The sequence below is a fragment of the Metarhizium acridum genome, assembly GCF_019434415.1.
Source record: "Metarhizium acridum strain ARSEF 324 chromosome Unknown scaffold_141, whole genome shotgun sequence".
In the NCBI taxonomy this organism is placed as follows: Eukaryota; Fungi; Ascomycota; class Sordariomycetes; order Hypocreales; family Clavicipitaceae; genus Metarhizium; species Metarhizium acridum.
This window is the reverse complement of record NW_027094020.1, coordinates 818,044-838,590: the sequence shown is the minus strand read 5'-3', so window position 1 is coordinate 838,590 and position 20,547 is coordinate 818,044. Positions and strand designations below refer to the sequence as shown.

At 52.0% G+C, this 20,547-nt stretch overlaps 6 protein-coding genes across 7 annotated transcripts; 3 read left to right on the top strand and 3 right to left on the bottom strand.

The window, feature by feature from the left end:
• Positions 1 to 18: 18 nt before the first annotated feature.
• J3458_008922 (mitochondrial 54S ribosomal protein mL67) lies at positions 19 to 1,603 on the top strand. The gene is made up of 2 exons (XM_007813182.2): positions 19 to 498; positions 575 to 1,603. Exons 1-2 carry the CDS (start codon positions 316 to 318, stop codon positions 1,121 to 1,123), a joined length of 732 nt encoding a protein of 243 aa, XP_007811373.2. The 5' UTR covers positions 19 to 315; the 3' UTR covers positions 1,124 to 1,603.
• Positions 1,466 to 2,898, bottom strand: J3458_008921 (uncharacterized protein; the record flags this gene model as incomplete). Its single annotated transcript, XM_007813181.1, has 3 exons — positions 1,466 to 1,603; positions 1,675 to 2,205; positions 2,722 to 2,898. The coding sequence occupies 3 exons, from the start codon at positions 2,896 to 2,898 to the stop codon at positions 1,466 to 1,468; spliced, it is 846 nt and encodes a 281-aa protein (XP_007811372.1).
• Positions 2,899 to 3,913: 1,015 nt separating this feature from the next.
• On the bottom strand, positions 3,914 to 8,518 carry J3458_008920 (uncharacterized protein; the record flags this gene model as incomplete). The annotated part of the gene is made up of 6 exons (XM_007813179.2): positions 3,914 to 4,735; positions 4,814 to 5,060; positions 5,116 to 6,886; positions 7,369 to 8,236; positions 8,329 to 8,389; positions 8,456 to 8,518. 6 exons carry the CDS (start codon positions 8,516 to 8,518, stop codon positions 4,641 to 4,643), a joined length of 3,105 nt encoding a protein of 1,034 aa, XP_007811370.2. The 3' UTR covers positions 3,914 to 4,640.
• A 4,736-nt stretch (positions 8,519 to 13,254) lies between these two features.
• STE11 (ATP binding) lies at positions 13,255 to 16,851 on the top strand. Of its 2 annotated transcripts, XM_007813178.2 has the most exons (3): positions 13,255 to 14,002; positions 14,091 to 14,238; positions 14,313 to 16,851. In XM_007813178.2, the coding sequence occupies exons 1-3, from the start codon at positions 13,589 to 13,591 to the stop codon at positions 16,457 to 16,459; spliced, it is 2,709 nt and encodes a 902-aa protein (XP_007811369.1). In that variant the 5' UTR covers positions 13,255 to 13,588; the 3' UTR covers positions 16,460 to 16,851. The 2 variants fall into 2 exon arrangements, with proteins under 2 accessions (XP_007811369.1, XP_065975258.1); XM_066119463.1 differs by having other exon boundaries at positions 13,255 to 16,851.
• A 557-nt stretch (positions 16,852 to 17,408) lies between these two features.
• On the top strand, positions 17,409 to 17,951 carry J3458_008918 (uncharacterized protein; the record flags this gene model as incomplete). The annotated part of the gene is made up of 1 exon (XM_007813177.2): positions 17,409 to 17,951. One exon carries the CDS (start codon positions 17,409 to 17,411, stop codon positions 17,949 to 17,951), a length of 543 nt encoding a protein of 180 aa, XP_007811368.2.
• A 426-nt stretch (positions 17,952 to 18,377) lies between these two features.
• J3458_008917 (uncharacterized protein) lies at positions 18,378 to 19,407 on the bottom strand (the record flags this gene model as incomplete). Its single annotated transcript, XM_007813176.2, has 2 exons — positions 18,378 to 18,991; positions 19,323 to 19,407. 2 exons carry the CDS (start codon positions 19,405 to 19,407, stop codon positions 18,378 to 18,380), a joined length of 699 nt encoding a protein of 232 aa, XP_007811367.2.
• Between the last annotated feature and the right edge of the window lie 1,140 nt (positions 19,408 to 20,547).

Genomic DNA, 20,547 nt, shown 5'->3' with positions numbered 1-20,547 from the left:
CGGATCTTTGAGGGTACATAATTCCACACTTAATTTATATTATATTAAAAAACTCCTAATGATTGTTTAAGTTACATGGACCTATATTAAAACATATTATAGTGTCACTCCAGGTACCCAGCTGCAGTCTGGTCGATTGATGTGGGTCCAAGCGACCTGTCTGCAAAGGGGATGTGCTTCCCGACCACTTTTTCCGCCTTCCAAGGTCACATGACTGCGCGCCAGTAGGCGATGCCTCGATTTTCGAGCTCGGCCTAGGATGCTCAGCTGCATTGACGCCATCTCGAAGCCCGGTCTCAACGACACCCGACCACGATGAATACGACATCACGGCCCCGGCTTGGCCAATGGTCAAGTATAGTGCGCACATGTCTGCGGCAAGTGCACACAGGTCGAGGGAAGGGCTTCCAGGGCCCGGAAGGCCACGGAGAAAGGATTTGGGTTTTTCGACACCGGAGATCTGACCAAATAATCTACTCTTTTGACGAGAGGCTGGACGTATGTCATTCAACCCAACATTTTCTTTCCCACAGGGGAACCTCTCAATTCATCAATGCTGACAGTTTCGGTACAGGGGTTCCACGCACTGAAGCAGCTGCCCTTCAATGGCAAAAAGACAAAGCCGGCAAAGTTCCGGAAAGACTACTGGTCGCCCATGGCTTTGATTCAATTCCCTGAGGGCCAGGGGGCTGTCGGGCGTTCCGTCTATCAAAAGCTACGCGAATTGAAGCACCTGCACGAGGTGTCCTGGACCGACGAGTTTCGATACAAATCGCCCCAAGAGTTTACCGCCGCAGACAAGAAGAAAATTGCACAGGAAAAGGCCGCGGGGAACGATTACAAGCCTGTGAGAAGCAAAGCCGAAAGAGGTATTGCGTTGAATGCGCAAAAGACGAATTCAATTGCTGACATGGCGGCTGTTTTGGCTGGTCATGGGAACGGAAACGAAATTGCTGTTGCGAACACGGCTACGGATGGTCAGCCTGATCCGATTCAGGTTTCTATCAGGTGGGCGAATGATCAGGATAAGGAGTACGCGGAGGCATGGTCTAAGAACGTCACGCATGAGCTGTTTGACGAGCCAGCCTACACTTCTGGGAAGGAGGCGGAGTCTACGGCCTAGAGAGGTCTACGTCTACACTACGGGTTAAAGCGGAATCTAAGACGTCCATGTGCAGGAGAAAGTATTGCCCAACTTTCATTGGGACAAGGGGGGAGAAAACATGGTCGTCAGAGCGACCTGAAATGAACGAAGAGCCAGTGTCTAGGCTCGGGACTGTGCCCGACTCAAAGAACAGCCTTACGCTGCTGGAATCTAATTGTACGAACAGATAGAGGCTACTGGCCATCCATGTATCATATGTAAAGTCAAGCCCTGCCAGAGCATACACCAGAAGCAATTTGCATCCTGGTGTTTTCATGACTCTTTTGTTTCCTTCCCTTGCGCCTTACATCCAACTGGTGCTTATACCTTGATGCAATATTGTTTCAGGTACTCATAAAGGGGAGTATTAGCATCAACAGTCTCGCGGATGATCTTTTGGGCCTCCTTGCCGTATTTGGCTTCCCAGTCCTTGTTTTCGGCCTCAACAGTCAGTGTTTTCTAAGCATAGTTAGTTTCCTGGACCAAACATCATTCACTGATCCCTTGTTTATATTATATCGTTAGCGTACCTGGGCGTGGGTTCTACCCTTAAGTTCCCTGTTACTGAGGGCATCATCATGAAAGCCATTCCACTTCGCAAACAGCTTCTGAGCATGCTCCTGATCAGCATCGTTCCACTTCAGCATGCTCGGGTCAAACGCGAGACCTGTTCTCTCGCAGTACTTGCGGATCATAGCCTCAGGGTTATCAAGCAGGTCGTCCGCATCAACAACTGTCAACCGATCCTTGTCAACGAGACCCCTTTCGATGGCCCAGTCCAAAAATTTAACAAGCTCCTCGTATCCCATCTCACTGGGCAAGAAGTAATCAAAGCCACTGACTTCTCTCAGCGGCGGGATACAGCATCGCCAGTAGGAGGGAACAGAGCGACGGGGATGTCGAATGAGAAATGTGAAGTGAAACTGTTTGAGCAAATCAAATGGGATGACGGTTGGGTTATTTGGTTCTTCGCCGCCGCCGAGAGATGCTGCGATTTGGGCCTTCTCACCGGGGGCGGGGAATAGATAGTAGGCCATGTCCTTGATGAAGACGCGTTTGCCCTGGATGACAATGGTAAGTATAAATCCCAGGAAATTGTGTTCGAAGATCGGTTGCGTAACGGCAAGTCCAAACGCCCATTTCAGAATCACCAAAGACCCAACCAACGATTTTGTCAAATTTTGCAGATATGCAAGATTCATACGGATAAGGAAAATTCTCTTCCCAAGTTGGACTAGGCCATTGATGCAAGGTCTGACTGAAGTGAGCAGATATGGAACTGCACTACTACTGCTCCGTTCCTGCAGGTAACACAAAACATGGGCTTGTTGTACATCCAAGGCTGGAATTGCAGGCCCTGATCAACCCGATCGGAGACTGGAATCCTAAGTCTCCACCTCACTTGAGGTATCAACCCTCTCTTATTGACCCTCTGGAGATGGCATCATGGCCAGACCAAGCATTGTGCGAGTGGCAGAGTGTGCTTGTTCTGTACATTCATGCTCCGCCACCCACGACAAAAAAAAAACAGAAACACGGGCGGAAGAACACAGATTTGCATATGAGAGAAAGCGAACCTGTCTTGCCACCTCGTCAAATCCTTCTAGTACGCTCTTGAACGTGGCATCCGATACACCACTTTCTTCGCGGCGAGCAGGGTCGTCCTTGAAACGCTCACTGACGCATTCTGGGCCAAAGTAGTATGCGTCCCCAAATGGCTCATGCTGGCTAGCCAATTCGTCTCTGCGGGTCATGAAGACCTAATATCGTGTTATTAAAAACCGCGACAAGGAAGAAGGGAGATTTTCGTCTTGGCGTTCTCAGCCGTCGACAGGAGCTGTCGGAAGAGCACAGCTTCGATTACCTACCCGTTCAAAAGCCGTTGAGCAGGCTCGCGGGTGCGTAATGGTGAAAATTGGTCGAGGCGCCATACTGTGTTTCGTAGGACGGTGTCGTCTTTGAAAATACTAAGTGGGAATACAACACGGTGCAAAAGAGAAAGCAAGAGAGGGATTGCTTCGAGGCGCAATCTCGGGGGGATGCTTAGTTCTTAAGAAAACGGCCGCGGCTAACTTTGGGCAAGACGAGCTGAACTGGGTTCGAAAAGTTTGGTACCGGGCCGTCGCTGCAAACTTTGCGCACCGCCGAAGTATCAAACCGTCGTGACGCAAAGTTGTTCATCAAATACTGGATCTTCAAGCCACATCCATGTGTTGGAGGAGGGGCGTGTCAACGTCAATGGCTAATAAGGATGAGCCGATCCAGCGAGGCTTCCTGCAAGGCCGCCCCGTCTGGGAGGTCGAGGCTCTGGGTGGGAGGGGCGCGTCGGCTCGTCAGTGGTTCGGTGGACACGTTGGCGGACGGCCCTGAAGCACTTATCAGGGCACTTGGTACAGAAGCCCTCGTTCTTGCAAGTACGGGTTGACAATTTTTTGTTGTCGTACTCCGTACTGAGTACGAAATGGGTGTTCGAATCGACTTGGGTCACGCGGTGCCTGTCGATTGGCCCTCCCCATCTGTTCTAGATCGAGTGCACCTGCCATGTTCAAGTATGACATCTGTTCATCTACATAAATGCATGTACATGATCTATGCTCCACACGTGTCACTCAGTCAAGGTTTCCCACCCGCTGACGGGAAGGAACACCCGGACATGCCATAACCTTGCTGAAGGAATGCGCGCACCCAGCCTGCTACTGCGTTGTGCATGAGCACCCCAGATGCTTGGGAGAGGCCGGATATAGCATACCGTTAGAAGCTGGCCTGACGCTTTCATTCCTGTTGCGAATGCATTTCTCTCAAATCTCCCAATGCATCAAGCATGCAAACTCTGCCCCTGCCATGTGGAGCATGATCCAGTCTATGATCACCACTTCCCCCCACATCGTCTCGCCCCAGTAGTACTAGTAGTCGCAAAGTTTCGGAAGTCGGAGGGACATCTTGCAGGTGCCAATGGCCGACGACCCGATCCATCCGCTCCATCGTGAAGGCGACTCGAATAGATCGATTTGGCATGGCGCCAGGGAGTTTACTTTCGCTGGGAGCGGAGATTCGGGATACCTGGGATGCATCATTCCCACTTGATACTGACCCTAGACTTTGGCAACATCAAAACCACAAATGTTAGAACTGCGGTGGTCACCGAGGGCATTGTTAAAAGCATCAAATTCACTTTTCGAGTCTATCGTAGTAACGCGTCTATGTATCGTCGCGTCTCTATCCATCCATCCGTCCATAGCAAGTCCAGAGCCCCGAGGGTAGCAAGTACGTTGTGTATCAACTCCGAAAGGATCCAAGTGTCCTTAAAATGTTCACAACCCAAAATGAACTTCCATGCCTCCAGAAGCGTGTGAATATATGTAGGTCAATCGCATACAACTTCTTATGATGGATGCATTGCGCCCTCCCAAAACGTCCCTGTCTTTGTCCAGATGCTTCACTAATGCCAAGCTGAATTGCTGTCTCCAAACCTTGTTAATCTCACTCAAGAAATACTTCAAGCCAAATCAAGGCTATCCGAATCGTCAGTCGCAAGGCCCTTCTTTCTTGTTTTGATCAAACCGTTTGTCAACATTCTGAATGACTTTGGTCCTATTATGAGTTAGTTGTTGCCTCGTCCTCGGGATTTGGGTTATCCCTGCAGGACGGCGCTGACACGCCTTCACATACCTTTCGAGTCTGGATTGAGCTTGTCCAAGCTCCTGAGTTCATACAAGCACCCGCCAAGTATGTTTAGCTTTTCCTTCAATCTGGACCGCTCTAGCTTCTCCGCAGGATCTTCTTCAGCAAGATGCTGTACATCCGTGTCGCTCATCTTGTAAATATTTCGGGGCTCAAAAAGACTTCGGAGTTTTTGAATTAGGCAGCATTCTACCCCTAGAGTGCTGATGTCGTCAATAAATTTCTTCAAGGACACCTAAGTAATTGTTAGTCGTGAACTTTGTTAAAGTGGAATCAGTACAGACACCTACGTTGTAGTAGGCTTCCAGATAGTCCACAGCCAAGGAACTACCACACAACTTCATATCAACGTCTTCCTCAGCTGTGAAGATATCCAAGATAGCTTGTCGGGTTACCGTCAGTGATTGGGAACTCCATACATTAACAGGATATGCCTTTTCAAGCTTAACTTCTATCCTGCGACGTCGTCTTTCAGCCTGCGCCTTTCGAACGTTCACCGTGAGCGCTTCGTTGTATGTAATAGGGTGTATTTTTTGATATGGTTCGAGTAGACTTTGGAAAGACTCTTTCAGCTCTTGACCCAGGGCTTGAATGGCTGGGCTAATGAACCGTCTCAGCCTTGCAGCCGTGCTTTCAACTGTAACATGGCCTATGATTGCGTCACTGACGAAGTAAACTGAGTTCAAGACTTGGATGAAAAGACTTCTGGTAATTTCCTCCCAAGGCCTGCACTGGTCAAAAAACAACTCGCCAACGATGAGCGGATTGAGGGTCCCCGGCAGCTCACAGCCACGGTTTCGACTCATCAGTTCCCCGACTTCTTCGACATAGGCTGATCTAAGCACTTTGTTCCCGGTCAAAGTCATGCCTTCGCTATCTGAATCATCTTCAGTGTCCACGATTTCTTTAGTGCAACCACGTTCATTCATCTTGTCTTTGAATTTGGTCAATAAACCTTGAACAACAGCTCGGAGACGTTTCTGGTAACCTTCCTCCGACTTTGAGCTACCGAAAAATGAATCGTTATAAAATCCATCGACTGCTGCTTTCATCAGATCGGAAAATGCCTGGCTAATATGGATAAGGTAGTGGCGTTGCTCGATTATGGTCTTTCGTGGCGGTCCGAGTCTTGTGAGCTGATGTTTGCATGTCTTGATGCCAGCCTCAACATCATTCACTAGGTTTGGAAGTTGAAGAAGTATTTGATTTTTGAGAAGATTGCTTAGACGAGGCTTTAGTGCTTTGACGCCAACAGTAGATGGATCAAGCGCTGCCCAAGGGCCTTGGGAGAAGAAATCCCTCTCCGCATCGTCGCGCTCCTGTGAAGTTGCCTTGTTCAACGTCATCTTGTAATCACGGTTCTTCAAAACATGCCAGCCCAGCTTGAATCGCACATCTTCGTTTTGAGCGAGACGAATATACGCCGCTTCGCTCTCTGAGCCTTCGTCTAATGTGTCCGGCTTAGTGATGAGGCCAACGGTGCGACGTCCATCCGGATCCAACTTTCGAGCAAGTCGAGTAACCTGCTGCAACGCGAAGTCACTCTTGGCAGAAACAACCGCAAGAATGATGCTTCTTGGTCTTTCCATGTATTGAAGCGCAATTTTAGTCACGGTTTCGGAGTCTTCGTCAGATTGCGTGCTGTTGCCAGCCTGAAAAAGTCCTGGAAGATCTACCATGGTCAAATGAGGCTGGTCAGGCCCAGAAATCTCAACTCGCAAAATATCATTTCGAAAAGCTTTAGAGGTTGGGGTTATGCCCATGGCCAACTTGGCTTGTTCAACCACATGTGACAACTCCAGGCTGCCTTGTTCCACCACCGGGCGGAATCCTTTCAGTTTTTCTTTTTCGCCCATCGGTCGACCTGCTGCTGGGAGAATCGATATCTTGACGCCCACACTTGTAGATCGTCTAAGGATAAGCTCAGTGGCAAACCGCGTGCACAGGCTGTCCTTGGTAGGAAAAGACATGCCAGAAATGGCTTCTAGGACAGAGCTCTTCCCTGCAGATTGATCCCCTGTAACAACGATCTCAGGAAGCGCGACATACTGATTGATGCCCCTTTGCACGAAGCGTATCTATCAGATCTAGAAGATCCTTGTGCTCTCTGGACTGTAGGTCAACAACAGCCATTTTCGCAAGAATGACGAAGCCAAATAGAGATGATGCCCGTTGATCTTGATAGCGAAGAAATGCCAATTCCACAGAGAAATGTGCACCAACACGGGAAGTTTGTGAGGCGTTTGTGACGACCAAAGGGGAGTAGAGTGAGATGAAGAGGAGTAGGAGGAAAAATAATTCAGCTTGATTGAAAGGGATTACTTTATACTGGCCTCCCTCGGCTTGCCAGTTGTCTACACATGTCAACGGTTCTCGCCAGCTGCTGCGCTGCAAGTTAATGCCGGGTTGCCGAAAGCTGCCAGGAACCTGTAGAAACATATCATCAGTTTGATCTGGCTCGTAAGCATGCCGACGACCGTACTTTGCATTATGGTTTCTTTTTTTTGTTTTGTTGTTGTTGTTCAAGCCTATCGCCAATCTACCTGTACCGCTCCCAGCTCCCGAGCCATCGCCAGCTCTGGGCAACCTGGCCAATCTTCTCCAGTGCCCCCTTCACTCGACCATCAGGATCATCATACCTGTGTCCTTCAAACTCGACGAAAAAAATATACTGGAATGGTGCCAACAGACTTGGCCGGCTATTGATACTCGTCAAGTTGAGATTGAATTCCCGAAAGCAGCCAAGCACATCGGCCAGGGCACCAGGAGAAGTATGAGGAACAGTAAAAGAGACAAGTGATTTGCTTCCCGACTTGGCAATCGACAGCTTTTGCAAATCCCAGTCATCCGGCACTGAGGGATTCGTGCCAATTACAAGAAACCTGGTGGTGTTGTCCTCCCGATCCTCGATATTTTTACCCAACAGGTCGAGGCCGTACAGACTCAAAGCCAGGTGGTTGGATATGGCGGCCCATGTGCCAGTTTCATCTTGACTGACAATCTCAGCGGCTTTGCTGGTGGAGCTGACATCGATGATCTCCACGCCCTTGAGATAAGTGGAAATGAAGGCATTGCATTGCCCAAATGCTTGGGGATGTGAGTAAAGCCGCTTGATATGGCTGAGACTGGTGAGGGGCTTCGACCTTGGCTTCGGTGGACTGGGATGCGTAGCGGTGGGAGTGCAAGTTCCAGAAGCCTCGTGGGTTTCATCTAGCTTGTCGTTGGGGCTCTTGCGGCCAAGCAGGCAGTGATGGACATCAACAAAGATTTCGCCATCGACAGTGATGTCCTTGTATCGGCCATTCCGGTCGGCCAGGTTATCCAGGGTGAAGACTACGGATCCGTTGGTCGAGTTCTCGAAGGGCACTACACCAGCAGTGACCCGACGATCCTGGACTTCATCAAACACATCTATAGGGGTGGTTCAGAATAACTTGGATCATATTGCCGGGGGGGAAAGAAATGCCTAGTCAGCCTATTGACACTCGGGCATTAAAACTTACCGTCTATAGTATTCACAGGTCTCAAGTCCCATCTGTCCTCTGGGAAAACCTGCCGAACCGCCTGTGGGAAAATAAAGCAGTCAGCAAAACGTCGATCTTCCGTTGAGCCCTGGGCCCGGAAACTTACCTGGTGCGAGTAAGAAGCCACGGGGCCCAGAAAACTGACCACGGGCTCGTTGTGGGATGCCATGGTACGATGTGGTCGATGGATGGACCTTGACACCAAAGGTTCCCACGACTGATGTTTGAGACGAGATGAAACCCAGGATCTTATGGCATAAGCTCAAATGAAACACAAATGACAGGAAGTCCCGGTAGTAGGTTGGAACGACCAAAAGACCCCGTGAGCCGAAGTCAATCGAAGTCAATCGAGCTTTCCAAGACTACACACGTCTTGAGTCACACCTTAGTGTTCATGTCGATGCCGTTATCTGTGATGGAGGATGGATGGTGGGTGATGCCAAGGCTGCCAGCCGCCAAGTGGGCCTTGCGTACTGTATTAGCAAGACGACGGCCGAAGCCGGCGAACGAACCGTTAAAGAGGTACTGGCTGGTCGTTATAGGGCGCAAGCGGGGACGACACCAACACAAACTGTGGAGCCGACGGGATGGTCTTGACTCTCGACCTCGGAGCATGTTCGGACGGGAGCGGTTTGGAGTAGTATTTGACAGGTTGTATCGCTGCAACAATGCTAACATTAGGAAGCCTTATTTCACTCGCGCTGGTTTGCGGATCAGCAGACAATTTTGTTCCGAACACAGGGTCTCGACCCCCCTTTGGGTACCAAATATAATTAGATGGATAGCATTCTTGGTGTCGGCTGCAACGCTGCCACGATGCCCATCTCTGCTATGCGCCGGAGTTGTCAGGGGAGACGAGGCCTCACCCATACAATCCTCCATTCGTGCCCTGTAATTCTCTTCTCTCACAGTTCGTCTTCGGAAGCCATACCTTTGATAACTGAAATGAGAGGAGCCATGTGCCAATGCGCCAGTTGTCTCGAGATACCCTACACCACTCACGATTTCGTGCCCCCATCGGCTGCTTCATGTGGTTGCAGTAAGCCAAAGACATGGTGGAGCGGGAATGACTCGGGAGCAGCCTTGTTCAACGTCCAAATTCGGACCTTGAGAGGCCCAATTTCGGAAAATGGCAAATGGAAGGGCGTAAAGGGCATACAGGAACCACCAAGTAGGCTGGTAGAGAACCAGAGAAGCATGGGCATTTGACACACAGTGACGTAATGCCACGAAATATTGCCTCATCACACTGCCGTGCGCGTTTCAGACAATACTGGAATCAACAACCGAAAAAAAAAAAAGAACATACGACTGTTGGGAAAGGACAACTACGGCCGGACGGGATTGACTGACTGGGCATGGGTGCCGTTGCCGTTGCCGTTGCCGTTGTTGGGCTGCTCCGACTGGGAGATCTTGAAACACGACGCCAAGCAGCTCGCGAACTGTGCGGCGCATTACCAGCTCGCCGGGTGGCCAGGGCCGTTCTCGAAAAAGTTTGATTTCCAGGGCATGTTGGCCGGAGCTGCCACCGGTGCAGATGCAGATATCAACGGGTGGTTAGGAAACAAAGTTTTGACGTGTTTGACGAGCAAAATAATTTGGTGCCGTCGCATCACGAGGGCAGTTGTTTGTGTCCGTGTGTGCATGCGAGACGCCGGCGTTTTGCTGTCTAGGCAGCTAAGAAACGAAACATTGGAAAAAGGCCTAGAATGGTCTTTATACATGGCTCCAAAACACTTACATGCCTAGGTTCTAGGTATACATACAATGTGTAGGCAATTTGGAAAGACTGCCGTTTCCAAGCAGGCGGCTTTGTCGAGGGTAATATAAGTTATACGAAGTACAGTGAGAGGCGGAAGGTATTTAGGCAAGTCAGGCATCTCTGGCTATCGTGTTCCATGCTGTGATATACCACAGCATATCAGTGTGTACTTTTTGATGGGCAAATAACTATGTATATTCCGTCGCAAACTGTGAAAGCGATCGGCACTTACGTCACACCCGGGCCAACCGACAGGGGTAGGTTCACCATAAAAAAAAAAAAAAAGAAAAAAAAAAGAAACCGCGGCTCAAGCATCAAGTTGTCCCTTGTGAATAAAGACTGCGCCCAGACAGAAGCTATTCTAAGCATCCCAATATCTTCAGTTTCAGGCAAGGAAAGTTTACTTTTAAAGTTTAATAGGGCGTAACAGACGAGCATGGCCTGAGGCGGTGATGGGGTGTTCTCGGCCGTGTTTGGATCGCACCTCCATCTCAACTAGGCCAAAGAATGAGTGAATAAAGAACAGATAGTCAACACAGTCACAGAAACTAGTTGCTATTACTTTACAGTTCTTCCCTTCCAGCAATCAGTTAGGACTGTATCCGTGACCGCCTCAGCCTCGGTCAGCCTGCCCACTCGAGCCCGATGCCGAAACGCTGCTGGTTTCATATTATCCGAGCTAGCAGCCAATCATTTGCAGAGCTGCCCCTGATCGAGCTCTCCAAGCGGGGCGCGCGCTTTTTAAGTGGAGGCAGGGGTCTTGACACGCTACATAAAAGTGGGACACTTCCAACGTTTTGGTCATTTTTGCCATGTGCAGAATGCAGCATCACCGAAGTCTGAGCAAGAATCCTCCCACTCGACAGACACAGACGGGGGAGGGGCAAAATTTTGAAAACAGTCAAGATGGTGTCACATTGGGAACTGCTGGCTGCCAATGACTTGCTGAGTTTCCTGGAAATCCTGCAGGCGGCAAGAGGGGGGGATGGGAGGGCCATGTCTGCAATCAAAGCGATAGGACCATGTGACTGCCTCTGGACAAAGAGACAGAACTTGAGGCGTCTCATGTCTGTGTGTGTGCTTGAGGGCCTGGTGATGCCGTATGACACTGTTTATTTCGCAAGACATGGGCATCCTACGGACGTACAGACCGCCCATACGAGTGTGGCATTGCATCTGTGACCATTACTGGGGGATCTGCCACGAGAAGGCTGGCGATGCGAACGGCTGTCGTTTATTCTTAGAACAGCCATATCCTGGTCTTCTTGAAGCAAGGCCATGGCAACAGGCCAGCCCTGCGTACTTGAAGCATTACGCGGCGCCTTCGTATTGTACTGTGCCAATGTGCATCTTCATCTGTTCTCGCGACCAATATACGGCAGTCAGCCCAAGCAAGGGTCCTCCTGGCACAACCACGTCACTGCGGCTTCTGTTTTTTGCCTAAGCATTGTATCCTGAGAAGCCAAGAGCGGAGAGCTTGCTCGAATCCGGGGTTAGTAAAAGGCAAAATGAAATCTGTTGAATGCACGAGCGTAACGAGCACCATGGTGTTATTGGCTGATGGCTTCGTTGACAAAACGGCCAAGCAAGACGTTTGGACGTTGCATGAACCATGGGTGGTGTTGTTAAATTTTAACTTTTCTGTCTTTTCTTTTCCTCGTGAAACTGGCCTAATCGATGCTTGCTTAACCTGAGGGCCGGATGGGATTTCCAATTTTGTGGTGGAGGATCAAGTGACCAGCCTGGTTGATATTGCTGTTCATGCGTTATGCGCCTATCTCTGGACAATGGCATATTGTAATGACGGGCCGGCAAAGAACAACGGGTCTGCTCCGTCGTGCATCAATATGATTCCATAACGGCGGTACATCAAGATTGATGTTGTGCATTGCAACCATGATGATTAGCATTGTGCATGCCTCGGATGCAACAACTGGAAGTCTTGGCCAAAGGGCTGCGCTGGAGTGGTGTTGTGCTGGAGACGCCTGATACCTGTCATGGCGTTGCATGCCAGATTTTGCATGCATGGAAAGTTTTTCACCGACATTTGTTGGTGACATGTAACAAGATGCTTGGGTTGAAGTATGTAGCCGAAAGCCACGATGAGATAGATCTCAGCCAAGTTGCCGAGGGACATTTTTAGCTTGCAGCCACGCACGAGTCCGGTTGTCCATCATCTTCCGACACGCCACAAAGATTCATTTAACCGGAGGGGAGAAAAGAAAATGGGGAGAGGGAGGCGAATAGAGAGCAAAAGAATCTTGTTTGTGTGTTTTCGGGCGATTTTCTGACAAGGTGATTCTGAGTCTGGAATTTTGTGGTGGTGCCCGTTCGCGCTGGCGAGTTTCAACTTTGCCGCCAGCCCACCAGACGGCGATGGCTTCTGAGCCGCCGCCACTGATACATCTGCGACAGGGGTGGTGGAGGCCCAGGCAAGGCAAGGCGAAGCAGCGGTGAAATTGCAGGGATGAAAGCTTCATGGCCGGACCTGGTGTCTCGTGGTTGTGGTTGTCCGCCGCCCCCAACTTGCAACGTCGTTGAGGAGCCAAGGAGCCAAAGAACAGAACACCAGATGTCCGGTGCAATCACGGCCGGCTGCTGACAGGACTCGGTGCTGTGGATCATTGATGTCAGCACCAGACATCTGGACCAGCACCACACGCCCGACTGCACGCGCAGCACTCTGACGCCCATCCGCCTCCACCCGGTCGGGGGGCTCGGGCGCTGGCCCTGCAATCGAATTGCCCAACACCGGGACCCTTTCTGCTGGAACAGACCCCTGTCGCATGGTGTTTTGCATCATGTTTGCTGGTCTGCACTCTTGGCCATTTGAGCGTCGTGGCTGCCTCAGCCGGAGCGCTGAGTGGACCAGGCTTGCCAGGCTAGCAGACTCTCAGGCTTCTCAGGCGCTCACTTGGGCGATCAATTGATGTCAGCGCTGGCACTTGCCGCGACAAACACCGAAAGTGACATGGCACCTGGGGACTTGGACAAAGAGGGCAACGCTGGCGACAGAAGACTGGAGCCCCCCGGTCGCCCGTCGTCCGCCGCCCGTTTTCCCGCCTCCAGTGCCCATGGCCACATCCTTTATTATTCAGCTGGGGCCCCCTTCTCTCTCGCCGTCATCTAAGTAGATTAGACTGCCCAGGTCAACCACTCCGTCCTCGAGTGCTGTTGACGACCGCCCTCCTGAAGTCGGTTATATATCGCACCTTCAAGTCGTCGACTTGTCGTGCTGGGCAAACTGCTGCTGCTGCTTCCGAGTCTCTGCCGGCACAGAAGCTTGGGAAGACGCAACGAACCAGTTGACCGGACGTGGAGTTGCCTGCCGTCGTGCATCATCCCCACGAACGTCGCCGCCGCTTCTCGACTGGCTGCAGTACAGTTAGCCATCGACACGGACTCGGAACACGTCTAGTATTCTACCACCGCCCGACCGGCCTACTGTTCTCTAATTTACGCATTAATAATTACATCATGGCGATGCTCTCATCAAAATCGCCTTTCCCGGCCGCCCTCAGCACCTCGAATCTCGCTCCCAGCTCCAACCTGCAATCTGCCTTGCCCACCTCGAGAAGACTGCCCGCCATGTCGACGAGCGCCCAGAACTACGCCAGCCCGACCGAGTCCGAGTTCTCCGAGACCGACGATGCCGATTCTGTGAAGCACTGGGACGAGGACCATGTCTGCGAATATCTCCGAAGCGTCAAGTGCGGGGACTACGAGAAGATTTTTCGCAAGAATCACATCAATGGAGAGAACCTTTTGGAAATGGACAAGGAAGTATTGAAGGAGATGGGAATCGACAAGGTCGGCGATCGAGTGCGCCTCTTCCTGTGCATCAAGAAGCTGCGCACCAAGACATATGCGAACCAGAAGAAGCGCAATAGGGTGAGTTGAAAGTGAACGAAACAAGCAAACGCCTGCTGCGGCTCTGCCAGCTGGCTGACAACCCCCTCTTTTTTTTTCACCCTTGCAGGACTCGTTCTCCGGTCTCGATGCCTACGCTTCTTTTCCTCCCACCAGCATTGCTGCCCAGACTTCGTCGTTGCCTCGCTCGTCGGCCACCTCATCCATCAACCGTCGATATTCGCGGCAGATTGATGTGCCTGCTCCCCTGGAAACTGGTGAGTTGACAAAACATGACTGACGGATGTCTCTGAGCCAACAAGTCCATCGACTGACTGTTAAACACCTGTAGCTCGGCAAGCTCGATTCCCTGCTGGTGTAGGCTACGTCAGCAGCGTTGGCCAGAGCCAGCCTTCAAGGCCCCAAGCATCAACTTCGGACCTTCCCACTTCCCGCTTGGTACCTACCCACACCAGAAACAATTCCAGCATGGATGGCTCGCTGATGGCTGCGTTGCCCCAGGGCCAAGATGTTATTCGCGTCATCTCTACCGGCGGCGTTACCAAAGTGGTCAAGATTGCTGATTGCAACACTTGCGAAGACGTCATGCGTGTCACCCTTCGAAAGTTTGCCCTCCGCGAAGATCACGAGCGCAACTATTGCTTCTGGGTCCTGACGGGCATTGACCCCGATCCTGCTCAGTGCAGAAGGCTAGGCGATACCGAGCTGTGGCGCATTATCAAGGACCAGCGCCGACCTGAACGCAATCGCTTGATTCTACGACGAGTGCCTGCTGGCGAGCCCGGTGAGGCGGAGCTGCAGCGTGCTGCCGCTATTGCTATGGAAGAGGAGCAGCAAAAGCACACCAAGGCTATCGAATCAGTAGACAAGAGAAGCCAGCTCAAGGTCCAGAAACTTCTTGGGGAAAACTGGGACGACCAATTACAACAGCCTTTATCTCCCGTTTTCTTCCAGCACCAGGATCGACCTCTTCCCCACGAGACTCACAGAGATGCGGACAGGACTCCTCTAGCTGACGATGCTCGAGCTGCACAACGTCGCAAGGATGGACTTCGTCAGTTTGGTGGACTTCGACCACCCAGTGAACTCATCGCCTCCGACTTGACCTCTTACTTCCCGGATCACCGCCGGGAGGACATTGACCGGACTGCTCGTCTTTCCATGAGGCGGTCGACCAGGCTGAGCAAGGTCAACAGTCGACTTAGTGTTGCAAGTAGCATCAGCTTGGCCTCGAGTGTGCAAGATGCTCCTCCAATCCCAACAATTGCCGACTCGTGGCTAAGCGGTGCCGCTCACGTTGCCAAGGTCCGAACACGCGACTCCCATGGACGCATTCCCGGCATCTACAATAGAGATTCTTTCGCCTCCTCCACGTTGGATACCCTGCAAGAGGAGTCACCAATGGAGCCGGACCGAAAGTCGTATGTATCCTTCACCGAGAGTGGAGATGATGCTACTGTTGATTCCACTGCTGTCAGCGTCACCGACCCTGATGGCAATACTGCCATTACAAGCTACTATGAAGGTGAGGGATCTACAGGGTCTGGCTCCTTTAATGAGTCGATTCGACAGGCTCTTTCAAATGACGGCGATGAACTTGACGAGGAGCTGGAAAGTTTTCTGTCTGGGGACTCGTGGGATGACAACCAGTGGATGAAGGGAGCTCTTATCGGCAAGGGCTCATTTGGTTCGGTTTATCTGGCTCTCCATGCCGTGACTGGTGAACTTCTTGCTGTGAAGCAAGTTCAGATGCCTGCCCCTGGAGCAACTGGACAGAGCGAGACTCGCAAGAGGAGCATGATTGAGGCGCTCAACCGCGAGATGAACTTGCTTCGTGACTTGCGCCACCCCAACATTGTGCAGTACCTTGGCTGTAGCTCGTCGTCGGACCATTTGAACATTTTCCTCGAGTACGTCCCAGGCGGCTCCGTTCAGACGATGCTGAATTCATATGGAGCCTTGCCTGAGCCCCTGGTGCGCAGTTTTGTTCGCCAAATCTTGATGGGCTTGTCGTATCTCCACGGCCGAGACATTATTCACCGCGATATCAAGGGCGCCAACATCCTGGTGGACAACAAAGGCACCATCAAGATTTCAGATTTTGGTATTTCCAAGAAGCTAGAGCAGTCCAACATTCTGGGCAATGCCAAGAACAACCGACATCGGCCATCACTGCAGGGATCCGTATTCTGGATGGCACCCGAGGTAGTCAAGCAGACAGAGTATACACTCAAGGCTGACATTTGGTCTCTCGGCTGCCTCGTTGTAGAAATGATGACGGGCAACCACCCTTTCCCCGACTGCAGTCAACTGCAGGCTATTTTCAAGATTGGAGGCGGAACAGCATCCCCGACAATCCCCGAGCACGCTAGCGAGGAGGCCAAGGCATTTCTTCGCCAGACTTTCGAGCTCAATCACGACTTGCGACCTAGTGCGGACGAGCTCATGCTCAGTCCGTTTCTCTCGCACATGACCTAGACGACAATTTCTGGCAGTTTGCCACTTCTTAGTTGTCATATTACTACTATTTACATTGGCCGACTTGGGCAGGTACCATAGCGCGTGTCCCTTTTTTTTTTTTCTCTCTCTTCCTTTCTGTTTGATAGATTACAAAGGTTTGGAAGAACGGCAAGGTGGATATGCATGATTTTGAGATTACAGGAGCATTTTGAAGACGCATGCGACATGTCTGGCAGGGCGTTTTGTGATACACATAGCTAATGGGGGGAAAAGACAGGGGGGCGGAGGGTTGGCTCATGATATCAAGACAGTGTATAATAAAGAATAAAAAGCGAATGAATCAACGACTTGTCCAAAGACTGAGTCTAAGCCGTGCCGCAGCAATTAGGGTGCCTTGATGCTTAATGTCCGGGGAGCCTACTTGGCATACAAACATTAGCATTCCGATTTCCCAACAGTCTTGATGGAATGATGCTCGACGTTGGGTGGGTGTGTGAAATGCTGTTGCCTTGGCTCGAGTTTATCCTCTTTGGGCATATGCCTTTACGACACACGAACGGCTAATTGGTGTTTTGTGGTCCATCAGTACGGCCAAGTGGTCTGCTGCCTTGGCCGGTTTGCCTGGGGCCTGCACACGTGAGCCTCACTCTGGCCCTTTGGGCTGTCACGATTCAAACTCGAGGCATGTCAGGCCACCCTCCTGCCCCGTCATCAACCATCAACCGACCGGGCCTAATATATATACATATACATATATGTCCTGTTGACATTGGCAGTGTTCACCAAGATTAAAGGATCAAAGGCAATTTCCCTTCCCGTGGACCTCCACGATACCCCCCACGTTGGTGCTCGGCAGCCGCGGAGCCTCAATCAAACCTTGGCCGCTCCCCCGGTTGCGGCGCATGGCACCCACCACCACCACCTTGCGGATTCCACGACAACGGCCGATAACCCCCGCCCGCGCGAGATGCCGCCCAAACGGGAAGACAGCCAGCTGTCGCAGGACAGCGTCATGACGGCCACGCCGGAGGACCGGCACGAGATCTTGTACTTTGCGTACGGGAGCAACCTGTCGACGGCGCAGATGCGGCAGCGGTGCCCGCACTCGACGCCCGTAGGGCTGGGGTACCTCGAGGGCTGGAAGTGGCTCATCAACGAGAGGGGCTACGCCAACGTCGTGCGGGTGTCGGGCGGCGGCGGCGGCGGCGGCGTCTACGGGCTCTTGTACCTGCTGCCGCCGCAGGACGAGGAGAGGCTCGACGTGTGCGAGGGCGTGCCGTGGGCCTACGAGAAGATGACGTGCGACGCGCGCTGGGTGAGGGACGGGCTGGGCAAGGCGCTGGACGAGCCCGTCAGGGCGCTGGTGTACGTGGACACGAGCCGGGTGCGGGAGAGCGTGCCCGGGGACGAGTACGTGCAGAGGATGGAGAGGGGCATCGAGGATGCCGTGAACAATTGGGGGCTGGACGGGGAGTATGCCGCGAGGGTCATGAGGAGGTTTTGGGAGTGACGCCGGGCGAACAAACGGCTACGCAGGCTACGCAGGGCTTCTGATGTGCGCTTTACGTGGGAGGGTTAGAGGCAGGGTTCGGTGCAGCGTCTGTACTGAAGAGTCGAAAAGTTGGTTGCGCTCCATGGGACACGGCATGTAGGTCGATGTGCAACCCTCCCCTCATTGACGAGATGTACGCACTCTGGACCAAATCGGATATACGGTGGAGACTAGAAATCTATATATATATAAGGTTTTTTTAAGTCTTGGGGGGAAAAAGGCATAAAAAACTCTTCATTCCCGTGCCTCTAAACGCCCAACTCGCTCTCAACGTCACCAACGCATCGGCTACCAAGTATTCAGATCCGGCCAGGATACTCGGTCGACCAAAGGCCAACAACCACGCCCCCTCCCCCAAGTCACCGTTTGTCGGGCAACCAGCTCTCAGGACAAGCCAAAGGCCTTCTTGGCCCGCGTCAAGTACGCCTTCCTGTCCTCGGTGACGGAGACGCCCACGCACTTCATGTACGTCTCGAAGCCCGTGTCGACATTCTTCTCCAGGGCGTCCCTGGACTCGGGCAGGCACTTTGTGGTGTAGAACCACGGGCCGCTGCCAAAGTTGTACTTGTCCACGGTCACCAGGGACAGGATGTAGTTGAGGGTGGCGTTGGAGGCGCCCTCGACGGTGGTGACGTTGGAGACCTTGCTCTGGAGGCAGGGGATGGACTTGGCGTACTCAAAGTTGAAGTTGGCCATTTGCATGTTGGCGGTGCCCTGCCCCGGGCGGCCGGGGAACATGTTGCGCTTGTACGTGAAGTTGCCCGACTCAAAGGCCATGAGGGAGATGATGGCGGCCATCTCGTTGGTGCTGTTGATCTGGTAGCGGGCCATGGACTTTTGGATAAAGGGGGCGGCCTGCGTGGCGGTGCGGCAGTCGGGCGTCTTGCCATCGCACTTTGTGTCGGGGAGCATCTCGTCCATGATTTTGGCAAACTTTTCGGGCTCGATGGGCGCGCTGGCCGCGTTTGCCACGGCCGCCAGGGCCATGATGACGGGTGCTGAGAAACGCATCGTGGGCTGAAAGAGTATATATGGAGAGAGAGTATGTTTGTATTGGGCAGGATCTTGGGGGAGTGTTGACAGGAGTAAATTAGAGTGCTGTTGCTTCTTCTTTTTTTTTTCTTTTTCCCAAGAGGAACGGTTCCTGAGAAAAGGGGTGGGATTTCAACTCCGTATATATGCAAAGTGAAGCCTGATGATGAACGATGGACCGAACAAACAAGCCGGTGCTGTCAAAAGGTAAGAAACGGCGCGCAACAAAGACGAGAAGGGTGACGGTTCATAACACGACGGCATCAAAGACGCGGGCAGACTGTGGTGTATTTGTACAATAGGCTGTTCGCCGGTGCTTCCCTTGTTGAATATGCTGCAGAAGCGGATTCTCGCCGATTGTGCCTCTTGGCGTCCCATTCATGGGCAAGGGGGGCGACGAGAGACGGCATGCTACGTGGGACTGCATTGTACATGGAATGAATGGCTTTGAACAATGAGACGACGGGTTCATGGGAGCTTGAGGCCCAACCATTGTGGGCGTCGGCGTGGTGGTGAAACAGGAGCACCGAGGAAAGTGGATGATTTTTGGGGCGGGGCGGCCATGCAGTTTGCAGTTTGCAGTTTGCAGTTTGCACCGACGGCATTTGACGTCTTGTATTTTTAGTTGTAGGGCTACGTATTCCGGTTCCGGGCCGGGTATGAAAATGAGGGCAAGTGGGAGTTGAAGGTCGGGGGCCGAAATTACATTCAAGCGCGGATGGGTTACCATGACGACAAGGGCCAAAGGTGGCCCCGACTCGCTGGGAATATATTTTGGCTCCATGCCTTTATGATGTCTGGTGTTGTTGCAATGGTAGCTGCACTTGCGGTGGGCGGATGGGTTTGTTTCGGCGTGGTTGGACACGCGGCTAAAGTCTGCAGTGAATGGTGGTGAATGGTGGTGAATGGTGGTGAATGGTGAGCAGTGAATGGCGTGGCGTGAGTGAGTGGTGAGTGAGTGGTGAGTGGTGAGTGGTCAATGGTGAAATGTCATCATGTGAGTGAGTGTATTCTTTTTTTTGTCAGCTGTGAAAGCGCTGCTTGGCTGACCGAGGGCGTTTCATTTTCCAACAAATGACTGGGGAGCAAGTCTGTTGGATTCGCGGGCGTCTTGCAGAGCGTGCATGAATTTGTGGGTGGCTGTGTGAGATTTGCGGACGAATAAAGAATACCTTGTATGTCTCACTTTGAGCGCCCGAGTCCTGCGTGAGAAATGTCTGGTGAAAGAAGGCTGTGGCAGCGAGCCCCCTAATTCTTGCACGCTTGACTTTGTCCATTTCTAGAGCTCTTGCAAGTGCTGCATACGGAGCGTAAGCAACAAGCTAAGAAGATGAACCTCCTTCTCCTGGTTTCCCATTCTTTTGACCCCATGTAAGCCATGTCACTTCCCAAGAAAGACACATCATGTCACGGTGATGCCGACGACGCACATGCCAGTCTTCACACAAACACAGCGTAAAAGGCCGACAAGCCTCCCCGTGCATCGAGTCCACCATCTTTGTTTTCTTTCATCTGGAAATAG

What these genes read in the sequence shown, in the direction of transcription:
- J3458_008922 (XM_007813182.2), top strand. Translation starts at nt 316, where the DNA reads ATGAATACGACATCACGGCCCCGGCTTGGCCAATGGTCAAGTATAGTG. An exon ending in CTTTTGACGAGAGGCTGGAC is followed by an intron (nt 499 to 574) that starts GTATGTCATTCA and finishes GTTTCGGTACAG; the next exon opens with GGGTTCCACGCACTGAAGCA.
- STE11 (XM_007813178.2), top strand. Translation starts at nt 13,589, where the DNA reads ATGGCGATGCTCTCATCAAAATCGCCTTTCCCGGCCGCCCTCAGCACC. An exon ending in ACCAGAAGAAGCGCAATAGG is followed by an intron (nt 14,003 to 14,090) that starts GTGAGTTGAAAG and finishes TCACCCTTGCAG; the next exon opens with GACTCGTTCTCCGGTCTCGA. An exon ending in GCCTGCTCCCCTGGAAACTG is followed by an intron (nt 14,239 to 14,312) that starts GTGAGTTGACAA and finishes AAACACCTGTAG; the next exon opens with CTCGGCAAGCTCGATTCCCT.